The sequence below is a fragment of the Oryctolagus cuniculus genome, chromosome X (assembly GCF_051225735.1).
Source record: "Oryctolagus cuniculus isolate XC-2025 breed Fujian yellow rabbit chromosome X, ASM5122573v1, whole genome shotgun sequence".
Taxonomy (NCBI): domain Eukaryota; kingdom Metazoa; phylum Chordata; class Mammalia; order Lagomorpha; family Leporidae; genus Oryctolagus; species Oryctolagus cuniculus.
The window spans coordinates 106,184,075-106,196,851 of NC_142888.1; the positions used below are offsets into that span (position 1 = coordinate 106,184,075).

General features: G+C 38.1%; 1 protein-coding gene across 26 annotated transcripts in view; it reads right to left on the reverse strand.

The window, feature by feature from the left end:
* Nucleotides 1–12,777, reverse strand: part of LOC149119716 (uncharacterized) — a 367,358-nt gene that overhangs the window by 249,332 nt on the left and 105,249 nt on the right. For 13 of the 26 annotated variants that reach the window (XR_016228238.1, XR_016228231.1, XR_016228232.1 and 10 more), the window contains one exon: nt 8,253–8,301. The exons of 10 other annotated variants lie outside the window; for them this stretch is intronic. Coding sequence is in view for 8 of the 16 variants with exons in the window: in XM_089324683.1 (XP_089180809.1) it covers nt 8,253–8,301 (49 nt within the window). In the remaining 8 variants the exon portion in view is untranslated. Of the gene's footprint in view, nt 1–8,252; nt 8,314–12,777 lie in introns of all 26 variants that reach the window. 3 more of the 26 variants (XR_016228240.1, XR_016228237.1, XR_016228235.1) reach the window with 1 other exon arrangement.

A 12,777-nucleotide genomic window follows, 5' to 3' on the forward strand; every position in this document is an offset into this window, starting at 1 on the left:
GAGTTTGAGAAACACCGGACTATACAAAGCTAACTAGTTTCTTTCCTGTAGAACATAGAAGGATCTTTACTATCTCCATTTAGATTTGCAGAAGAATGCAACATCCAGCATCTCACAAACTTATAAGTGTAGATTCAGTTTTTCTGAGAACATCATGCAGAACACGCTGAACTACTTACACGAACAGTTCCCCACCACCACCCACATGCCACCACTACATATGCTGCTTAAATGTTACTTCATCAGAGACTATCCTGACTATTCTATCTAATGGAGCCCCAATTCCATTCCATCATTCTATCGCTTTAGTCACCTTTATTTGTCCCTTAGCACTTATCACTACCTAATAAAAATAGGGTGTTGTTAATTTGTTTTTGCCTACCTCCTACTAGAACAAAAGCCCCAAAAAGGCAGGGGTTGTTTCTTGGATACAATTGGTATGTATTTAGTGTCAAAAACAGTGCCTAGCATATACTAGGTATCGAATCAATATTTGTTGAAAGAATAAGCAGACTAAACACATGGTGAAACTGCTTTGTGGTTGCTTGATACCAATGGACATTAATCTTGAGTCTAGATGACCAAACTAGTATTACTGTCCAATATTAGCCAAAAGAGAAAATGTCTGTAAATTCTTTTGAGGCAACAGAGGTAGCCTTTCCTAATTCTCTTGTGGACAGATCTGAGCTACAGTGCTTTGAAATGTTCATGAATTATCACATTTTCCCCAGAACAAACATTTGAGATTTACCTTTTACTTTACTTTTATTTATTTGAAAGGCAAGAAGGGAGGAAATGACAGAGATCTCCCATCTACTAAGTCATCCTCCAAATGCCTGCCACAGCTGGGGTTGGCCCAGGTAAAAGCCAGGTGCCGGAAAGGCCATCTGGGCTCCCCACCTGAGTAACATGGACACATTACTGGAGCCATCACTGTTGCTCCCCTACCAAGGTGTGCACTATCAGGAGGCTAGAATTGAAGTGGAGTTGGGACTCAAACCCAGGCACACTGATATAGTATTACAAATCTTGTCTTAACTGCAGTACCAAACTCCCACCACATTTGAGACTTATGCTATCCAAAGAAGTTATCAGAAATACCTCTGTGTCTCATACCCTGGTACTGCATTATGTAGAAAATATGAGAATAGGATATTTCTATGTTCAGAAACAAAATGACCCATTGAACTTTTATTTTTAGCTTAATTTCTAGTGGATAATTCTTACAAGCCAAAACCATGCTAGTGTTGGAATAAATAAATACCCTAATCCACATCAGATTTTAGAATTTGAGCTTTGGCCACTATAGACCATAGGAATGGAAGAAGATACAGAACCAAGAATGAAAGCACTTCATAAATATAAATGAAGCTAGAACACAAATCAACTCTGAAGGTAAGATGGTGGCGTAACAAGTTGACACAAAGTATGTCCTTAGAATTTAACAAAAAGAAGCATAATAAACATAAAATATGAAAAAGAGACGTCAAACCAACAAAGAAAGTCTCATACTCATGATATAATCTGTGAAAGATTGTAGCCAAGGGAAATTAAAAACTGGGTTCTCATTGATATATCTTCAATCATGCCCCACCTTTCCCATGAAGTAGTACCAGGGAAAGAACGTGAGTAAATAAACAATGCTGAAAGTTCATCAAAAGGGAAAGAAAACACCTAGACAATCAAGAGGCAACACTCCTTATCACTCTCAGCGTCTCTCCAAAGACTGGGAGAGCAGCAAGGCTTAATTGTGATTTTTGCAAGTTAGAACAGAAGCTGGTGTGAGAAGACATAACAATCATAACCACCCACAGCTAATTTTCTCTAGCAATAACAGAGTAGGCAAAATATAAACCACATGAGAAATTAAGTAAGAGCAGATTGTGTAAAGTGATGCAAGACTCTGAAAGAGGTGGCTCATAGTCCTATCCTGACAAACTAATTCTTCCTCCAAACATACAGGATAATGGTACCGAGGCAAAAACTCAAAGGCTTTGCACAGTTTATTTTCCTCTATGGCCTGAAACAGCAAGCTAAAGTGGGAAAAGTTGGATTCTGACACTGTATTTTGTTGGAGAAAAGGATTCAAGAGCTTCATGTTAAGTGACAGAACACTGAAGTTGAACGGTACTCTTTATGTGATGCAGGGGTGGTATCACCACTAGGGTCAGTGATTCTCGGTCCTATCTTTGCATTAGAGTCACAACCTAGGATGCTGCTGAAACATGCCAATTCCTGAGCTTCAGGCCAGACAACATAATCAGTACTGGTGGGGCCAAAAAATGAATATACTATTTATGTGTTTGTTTACTTGTTTGAAGGGCAGAGAAACACCGATGGAGAGACAGAGACAGATCTTCAAACCACTGTTTCACTTCCCAAATGCCTGCAAAAGCCAGGGCTAGATCAGGCCAAAGCCAGGAACCAAGAAATCCATCAGGTCCCCATTGTGGGTGGCAAGGGTCCAAGTACTTAAGTCATCATCCACTGCTCTCTAGCGTGTGCATTAGCTGGAAACTGGAATTGGAAGTGAAGCCAGGACTCAAATCCAGGCACACCAATACAGGATAGAAGCGTTTTAAGTAGTATCTTATTATGCCAAATACCCACCCCAGAATTATTGCTACTTTTAAAAAAATCTTCCTGTAGCTGATTGGATGCCTCATAAGTAAAATCACTAACCCAAGTGGCGTGAATCTTGTTACAGGTATTGTACCGAAATTATAGACAGGAAAGCAGTTATCCACTAACCATGACTGCCCTGAGGTGGGAGAATGTAGTTAGAACACCCAATGCCAAGTTCCCAAACTGAAACTCTTAAGCAGCAGCAAAGTGAGAGGGGAGTGAAGAATTCATCCCACTATAAACAGAACTTCTCAAAGAACCTACTACTTTAAACAAGAGTACAGTGAAAAGATACGGAGAAGCAGTTGTGCAGAAATGACACAGGAAAGAGATGGAGAAAGCAAGGTAGAGTAGGAATGAAGGAGAGAATACAGATAACCAACCCACACTTGAGGAAAACATTCCCCAATAATGAAGAAAAAATTTCAATAGAACACAGTCATTGAAACAAGACATCAAAGACAAATGATAAAACAATGGACTGAGAAGAGTAAGATGAAAAGGGAGACGACAGAAGTAGGAAAACAAATTGAGAATCAAAATGTCATTACTGAACTATGAAACATATTATATACCCTGAGAACTATGAAAGAAGAAAGCCCAGGTCATGATATTAATATCAGAGAAGATTGAATTCAAGGGTGAAAAAAGTATTGTGATAGGACACCATACACAGTGAGGATATAACTGCCATAAATATTCATGCACCAAATAACAGAATCAGAATACATAGAACACAAACCACATAAAATGCAAGGAGAAATCTCCAAATCCACAATAGTAGGAGTTGATCTTAACACATATCTGTCATCTACGACAGATGAGGTATACAAAAAAAAAAATAAGCACGAATATCCAGGAAAATCCTGAAAGATAAGTATAAGAGCAGAATTAAGAGCATTACAAATCTGCAAAGATTAAACGAGTTTGACAGTGGAGAAGAAATAGGCAGATCAATGGAACACAACAGAGACCAGAATTAAACTGCTATACTTATGAAAATTTAATATATGACAAAGGTAGCATTTCATACTGGCAAGTAAAATATGGACAATTCAATTAATGACATTGGAAATGTGACTGCTGCCAAAAAGAGTTGAATTCTTTCCTCATTTATTGTACCAAAGTAAATCCTCAATGGGCAAAAGGCTTTACTGGTAAGAAAACAGAAAATCATTGAATGCAAGCATAGAAGCACTTTCCAAAGATATAAACATCAGAATCCAGAAAGAAAAGCACATGTAACTGACTCTAAAAATGCAAACCTTACTTATTACGAATATTGAAAAGTCAGAAACAAAAAAGACTGGAAAAGCCTGTGCAGCATATAAGACAAATGTCTTATGTCCTTTCGTTGACAATAAGCTTCTAGAAATCAATGACAAAAGGATGAAGAATTTCAAAGAAAACCAGGCAAAGAATGGTAAAATAGGAAGTTCTCAGAAAAAGAAATACGAATGGCCATTAAATACATGAAAAAATGTTCAACCTTATTCATGATTAATGAAATGCAAATAAAAACAGCTATGAATATGCCATTTTAACCCATCAGATTGTCAATAATTCAGAAGCTGGGCAAGATGAAGAGTAATAGGCACTCTCACACACTGTTGGTGGAAATGCAAATTGCTGCCACCTCTGGGGAGGATAATTGGGCAATAGAGGCAGGCCATGCTTTCAAGAATAACCCTTACTAGAGAAGGGGCCACTGAAAGGATATCTCCTTTAAACAGGAACCAGAATAACACATTCCATGTTCTTCATGTTTAATTGGCATTTTATATTAAAAATTAAAAACCACAAAAATATACTTTGTCTCCAGGTTTCAAAAGGAATGTTTTAGTGAAACTACAAATACAATCTTTGAACAATAAGTCAAAAGCTGATTGTGGATTTTTTGGTATGGCTTTTCTGACAAAATGGCAGAATAGTACAATAAGACTATTTCTCAGCAACGTCATAAAGTATATATTTTATGAAATATTAAAGCGTTTCATCAATTGTACCAAGGACCTCTCTATTCCTGATTGTCCAATTATTCTCCTTCTTCCTATCCACCTTGCCACTCTAAGCGAATTTACTGTTTTTCTCAAAAAGTAACTCTGCCAAGTCCTCACCTGTCAACGACTTTGTGGAATTTAAACAAATCTGTATCACTTTCATCAACTTCATCAAGTCTTTGTGTCTTTTACAACATTTGAAATTTCACTTAGCAATTGATTTGCACTCTCTTTCCATTGTAAAGATTGACAAAGACGTTTATATGAGGGCAAGGACAGGCTCCAGTGTTAAGTGGGAAACAATTTCCTAAGTGGCCATTTCACTGAAGAATATTGTGTTCTAATGAATTCTACTTCTTCATAAAATCGTATAACTCTGGGGACTCAGATAATGAATATTTGGATAATAAGAACTTCCTGTTGTATATCAAAATTAAAAATGCATCTACTCTTTACACTGTCCAGAATGTTCTTTGTTATCTTCTGTGCATCTGTCAGTAATCAATCCAAACATGAATCTCTGAGAAACTTTCCCTGACCAACCTAACTAGGTCTAACGCCTTGTAAGAGGTTCTCCAAATACCTATGGAGCATGTGTCATGATTAAAAAGCTCCGGTTTCGTAAGTAAATTAGTGGCCATCTTCACCCCTAGACTGGTTATTTAACAAAGGCAGGGATTTTTGTCTAGCACAGCTTAGGCACTCCACAAGTATCTGTTTAATGCATGAATGGCAGTGAACACTGTAAACTACCCAAACACCCTTCAGTAAGGGAATGATTAATCAAATTAGGCTGTATTCACATAATGAACTGTATTAAGCAATCATTTAAAAGAATGAAGTATGTACAGTTACAGAATGATTTCTACTATACAGTAAAATTTTTAGAAAGGTGTAAAACTAAGTTGCTATTTGTCTAAATTTACAAAGTATGTAAAATATTTTCTGAGAAGAAACATTAACAGAGGTTACTTGAGGGGGACCGGCTAGTGGTTATGAGAAAGAGGATTTTTAGTTTCCTCTAATACATTTCTGTATGTTTTACAGGTTGAGCATTCCTGATCCAAAACTCTAAAATCTGAAACAGTTTGAGTGACCACATGATGAAGTAGTTTGGAATTCTAGAACATTAAATTTTCAGGTTTGGGGCATTTTGGATTTTCAGAGTAACGATGCTCAACTGGTAAAAAAAAAATATGCAAATATTTCAAAATCCAAAAATTCTGAAATCTAAAACACTCTGGTCCCAAGCTTTTCTGATAAGGGATACTTAATCTATACTACATTCATGTTTTTTTTTTATAAAGTGAAGTAACTGAAAATAATTACTTTTACAATTCAACTCAACTCTGTTTTCCAAACATAAAGATACTTTTTTTTTAATTTAAGGTAAAAAAATTTCATGTGTTTCATATATACAGATTTGGGAAGACATTTTCAAATATTATAAACTTTGTTAAGGGGTAAATCCCTCCCCTCACTCCCCCAATCATTCATGTATTAATGTCTTAAACCCAATACCCCAGAACCTGACTGTAGTTATAGGTATTTAAAAGAGGTAATTATGATAAAATAAGGTTATTTGTATGGGCCCTGGTCCAACAGGATTAGTATCCTTATAAGAAGAAATTAGAGGAGCCGGCACTGTGGCGCAGCAGGTTAAAGCCCCAGCCTGCAGTGCCAGCATCCTGTATGAGGACAGTGCCAGTTCGAGTCCTGGCTGCACCACTTCTGATCTAGCTCTCTGTTATGACAACAAGTTGATCTTGGACTTCTAGCCTTCAGAACTGTGCGAAAACAAACTTTTAAAATTTATTTTTTTTGAAAGAGTTACAGAAAGAAAGGTAGAGTCAGAGAGAGAGAGAGACGTAGAGTCAGAGAAATAAAGGTAGAGTCAAAGAGAGAGAGGTCTTCCATCCACTGGTTCACTCCCCAAATGGCCGCAACAGCCAGAGTGGAGCTGATCTAAAACCAGGAGCTTCTTCCAGGTCCTCCACATGGATGTAGGGGCCCAAGGACTTAGGACATCTTCCAGAGTTTTCCCAGGCCATAGCAGAGAGCTGGATTGGAAGTGGGGCAGGTAGAACCCGAACCGGCACCCATACTGGATGCTGGCACTGTAGGCCAGGCCTTTAACCCACTGCACCGCTCCTGAAAACAAACTTTTGTTTGTTGAAGCCTCTCAGTCAGTGATACTTTTCTATGGCAGCCCTAGCAAGCTAAAACAACCCTCAACAGGTGTTGTTGACTTGATCAGCATAGCCCTGACTGTTAATGAACAACGTAATACATTATCCCTCTTAGTAGTTTTTTGGTCTGTTCTACTTAATATGACTGGTTTAATTCTGTAATTAATACACAGTTATTCTTAAGTGTTGAAAATTAACTGAAATGTGATCCCTGTTAAACATAAGAGTGGGAATAAGAGAGGGAAGAGATGTATAATTTGGGACATGCTCAAGCTGACTTGCCCCAAATGGTAGAGTTAGAAACATACCAGGGGACTCCAATTTAATCCCATCAAGGTGGCATGTACCAATGCCATCTCACTAGTCCAAGTGATCAATTTCAGTTCACAATTGATCATAATGAAAGGACTAAGAGTCAAAGGGAGCACATAAACAAGTCTAGTACCTGCTAACACTAACCGATAGAATAAATAAAGGGGAGAGTGATCCAACATGGGAAGTGAGATACTCAGCAGACTCATAGAATGGCAGATGTCCTAAATAGCACTCTGGCCTCAGAATCAGCCCTAAAGGCATTCAGATCTGGCTGAAAAGCCCATGAGAGTATTTCAGGCATGGAAAGCCAAGACACTCTGGCAAAAGATCTCTGTGAGTGAGATCCCAGTGGAAAGAACAGGTCTTCAAAGAAGGAGGTACCTTTCTCTGAAGGGAGGAGAGAACCTCCACTTTGACTATGACCTTGTCTAAACAAGATAAGAATCGGAGAACTCAGAGGGCTTCCATAGCCTTGGAAACTCATGACTGGAGCATAGGGAGATTACTGATGCCATAGACAGGAGTGTCAATTGGTAAAGTCAACAACAGGAGTCACTGTGCACTTACTCCTCATGTAGGATCTCTGTCTTTAATGTGCTATGCATTGAGATTTAATGCTATAACGAGTACTCAAACAATATATTTCACTTTGTGTTTCTATGGGGGTGCAAACTGTTGAAATCTTTACTTAATGCATACTAAACTGATCCTCTGTAAAAAAAAAAAAAAAGAAAGAAAGAAATTACCAACTCCCAACTTGACTCTCACTGGGATTAAACATGAAAATAAGTCTGATCTGATTTCATCATCATTTAAAAAAATCATCTATTATTTTTCACTTTATGTTTCTGTGTGGGAGCAAACTGTTGAAATCCTTACTTAATATGTATACTAAACTGATCTTCTGTATATTAAGATAATCGAAAATGAATCTTGATGTGAATGGAAGGGGAGAGGGGGTGGGAAAGGGGAGGGTAGTGGGTGGGAGGGACGGTATGGGGGGGAAGCCATTGTAATCCATAAATCGTACTTTGGAAATTTATATTCATTAAATAAAAGTTAAAAAAAATAAAAAAAATAAAAAAAAATAAAAAAAAAGAAAACCACAATACTTTAAACTTACGTTTTGATGCCAGTTGCATACAGAAACACAAGTGCATTCTCAAAGAAACCTAGAATAGAAACTAACTGGTTGTTAGTAATTCAAGTGACCACAATTATTGTCCTACCATGACAAGACTTCAGCATGGTCACTCAGGAGGCACATCAATAGAGTCATGTGATTTCTGTAATGGACACTTACCTCAGAGAGTGGTTGCAAAGGCCAGCCACTAAGGTCTCAATATGAAAATTAAATGCAAAACCTTAAGTGTTTTCAAGTGAGCAGGACACAAATATCATATTGGCTATTGAATTTTATACCCCTATATTTGTTGAAACATGAGAACACTGCTGAAGGAACCAACAGGTGAGAACTTCAACCAGAAGCCAAGAGGGCACAGATGTGAAAGGCTCTGACACAGAAGCTGACAAATACTGTTGTAGAAACAAAATGAAGGATGAGCATACACTGGCTCAGATATTTTGTTGCATAATGGCATAACGCACCTCATGATTAGTATTGTGAAGAATAAATGACAACAACATATCAGGAAATACATGACAGTTTTATACAGACGTTGTGGTGCAAAGCTGCCACTTATGATATGTGCATCCTATATCAGATGTGGCTGCTCCACTTCAGATTCAGTAAACTTCTTAGATACAATTTAAAAATATAGTGATATTCCCTTCCTTCTTCCTTCCTTCCTTCCTTTCACATTCTATTTTTAATTTAACACAAATACATTATTTTCTGATGGAGGGCTCCTGTGTTGACAAGCAGAGCAAGTCAAGTGTTCAAAGTCCATATATGCAATGAACAACTAGAAGCCACAGAAGATTAAACAACCCACATTATTCCCTATCTTGGTTAGTGGCCCCTGCTTCCCCAGTAACCAAGCTAGAAAACCAAGGCATCTTCCATCCCTCCCTGTCTTTTAGCCCCCAGATAATCAGTTATGAAGTCTTATTTATCCTACCACCTAAAGAGCATTCCATTCCTGTCTCTCCTCACCATTCTCATTGCCCTAAACCAGGACCTCATCCCGTTCAAACTTGGACTGCTGCTATATTTTTTTCTTCCCACTTCCAGTTTTTGCTTCTACAATCCACCCCCTATTTTGCTACTAGAATAATTCATTGAACTAAAACAAGCAAAGACTAACCAACCAACCTAACCTCATCTGCTACTCTTTCCCTGTGGCCTTTCATAATTCAACCACCCTGGAGTACCTTCATAACAGCTTGGTAGTTTTTCCCTTGGAGATTTTGTATTCCCCCTGTCTTTGCTAGTCTCCTCTTCCCTGTTTTCTTGAAGTCTACTAATATTCTACTACTTTATCCCCCAGCCCCCATCCCTCCAGGCTAGATTAGCTGCGTTTGAATTTGGTCCTTCTTCAGAGTACACACCACATTCATATTTATTTTTCTAATATCTGTCTTCGCTACATCACTTAAACTCCATCAAGTGAAGGACTATTCCCTTAGTGCCTGACACAGAGGTTGGCACGGAGTAGTAGCTCAATAAATTCTTATTAACTGGCAGCATGAAGGAATAAATAAATGTAAATTTGCTTATATAGCTCTCTTGTTTAAATCCTATTACCAGCTCCTTACCATGTGCAAAATAAAGTGTAAAAAGCACTTCATGACTGTGCTCTGGCCTGCCTCCCACACTCATCGTGCCCACTCCAAGACTCTGTATTTCATGCTCTAGTAATTCTAAATCATGCAGAGTTCCTGGAACAAAATTTACTGCTTTTCCTTGTCTTTGTTTATGTCATTCCTACCATACAGATTGCTTCTGCCTTCTTATTCCTTATGTCCGTCTGGCCAATATCCATTCATTCATAAATAGCACCCAGAAGTTACCTCCCCAGAGAAGTCTTCCCTGATCTCCTAAATAAAGTTCATCCATGCTTCCTCTGTGCTCACTCAGTACTTTATCTTTTTCTTTTATTGTATTCATTGTATTATGAATACTTCCTTGTAAGGACTTTATACCCTACTTTCGTTTTTCCCCAAATCCCTAAGATACAACACATTAAATCTTAAATGTCTGAAATGGATTGAACAGATAGTGTGTGTGAATATAAATTATTAACACTGTCTATAATACCCACATGTTTGCATATATATTTTCATGGGCAAAAAGAAAATATTAGGATTTTATATGGATTAACTCTAGTAACTATTCTGAAGGAAGAGAAAATGCATTTTTTTTTTCACATCTAATAAACCTTCATGCTGCTGGATGAAAGGCTGCATAAAACTTTGCCCTGTTCCCCTGGACACAGCCAAATCAAAGGCAAACAGACCTTCTCAGATCTAAGGTTACATATCTATGTGGCAAGGGAAGGCAAAGCAAATAAATGGCCTTTACAGACCATGTAATTGAACAGCAATGAACAAAGCAGCCATTTGGTACTCTTGCAAGCATTCCTGCCATCTTCCCAGGTCACAGGAAGGAACCGGACCCTAACAGGGAAAAAATAGAAATGCAGAAACATCTTTTCTTCCCATACTATCTGTACAGGAACTTTCAAATTCACAGATATCCAGCCCAAGTTAGCAAAGCTGAGCTGGCCTCTGTCCTTTAGTCCTAGTATTTAGACTAAGAATCACTAGAGTCATCCTAACTTGGGGTTAGGATTCAACTTAGGAATTCGTATGAATGTGACAGGGAGGGGACACAAACATTCAGACCACTGCAAAGGCCTTTCATGAAGTCTTTCTTGGCTAATCCTACCCTTTCTTTGCTAAATATTTCTATAAATTCCTACTACAGGAATGTACTAAAAATATACATGTACAATGTACTACAAATCTGTCAAAGCATTATGGTACTGGTGTAAGAATAGACATATAGACCAAGGGAATAGAATTGAATTCCAGAAATAAAGTATTTTATTTATGGTTGATTTTATCTCATGCTACAAAGACAACGCAATGATTAAAAAAATCTGCTAAGATTGTATTTTAAGATTAAATTATTTATTTGAAAGGCATAGTTAGAGAGAGGAAGAGACAGACATCTTCCATATGCTGGTTCACTCCACAGATGACCACAATGGCCAACGCTGGGCCAGGTCAAAGACAGGAGTTCATCCAGGTTTCCCACCCGGGCGGAAGGGGCACAAACACCCAGGCCATCTTTCACTGCATTTCCCAGCAATATTAGCAGGGAACTAGATTGGAAGTGGAGAAGCTGGGACACTATCTGGCATCCATACAGATGTAGGCATCACAGATGATGGCTTTACCCACTGTGCCACACCACTGGTTCCTAAAATACACTCTTGTCAACTATAGTACTGAGACGGCTGAATAACCACATGTAAAGAAAGAATGAAACTGGACCCTTACTCCCATACCATACACAAAAATTAACTCAAACTGGATCTATGACCTAAATATAAGAGTCTCAGAAAACATAGGGGAGAACATTCATTACCATGGATTTGCAATGGAATCTTAGATATGATACCCCAATCATAAGCAACACACACACACACACACACACAAAGTCAAATTTATTTGGGGTGTGTGTGTGTGTGTGTGTAAAACAAAAAATAAATGTTCTTCAAAGGGAAGCATTCAGAAAGTTAAAAGACAGCCCATAGCATAAAACATTTGATAATTATTTGTCTGATAAGGGGCTTATACATACAATATTGCATAAATAAGAATTAAATGCAGCAAAAGGTGAACTGCCTGATTAAAAATGGACAAATTATTTGAATTGACATTTCTCCAAAGAAGATATATAAATGGAGAGGGGAACATTAAAAGATACTTAACATTATTGGTCATTAGAGGAACACAAAGCCATTATGAGCTATCTTTTCACATCTACTGGGATAGCTAAAATTAAATAAGCAGATTTGAAGAATCAAAAGCTGGTATAAAGGGGGAAGTTTAGCATGAGCTTTCATATCACATAAAGGTCAATTTCCAGGTCTGCCACTTATTAGCTGGGTAACATCTCAGCCTCCATTTCTTCATCTGTAAAATGATAATACTAGTGCCAATGCTGTGGCACAACAGGTTAAAGCCCCTGGCATCCCATATGGGTGTCGGTTCTAGTCTCAGTTGCTCCACTTCTAATCCAGCTCCTGCTATTGCTGCCTGGGAAAGCAGAGGAGGATGGCCCCAGTGTGTGGGCTCCTGCACCCACATGGAAGACCCAGAAGAAGCTCCTGGCTCCTGATCGGCTCAGCCCAGGACGTTGAGGCCATTTGGGGAGTAAGCCAGCAGATAGAAGACACCTCTCCCTCCCCCCTCCTTTACCTCTCTACCTCTTTGCCTCTTTCAAATAAATAAATCTTTAAAAAATGACAATACTAAGAACATTTCAAAAATTAAATGATAGTACATGCACAGCTTCTAGGATGCCACATAGTAAAGGCTGAATTAATGTACACTGTTGTTTTCTTCTTCTGGAATCTATTTTCTAAGACAACTTTACTCATCAAAAGGTAAAATATTAAAGTTTTTCCATAATCTTAATTCAACCATTATTTCAACAGATCTTAGGGCCTATGGGA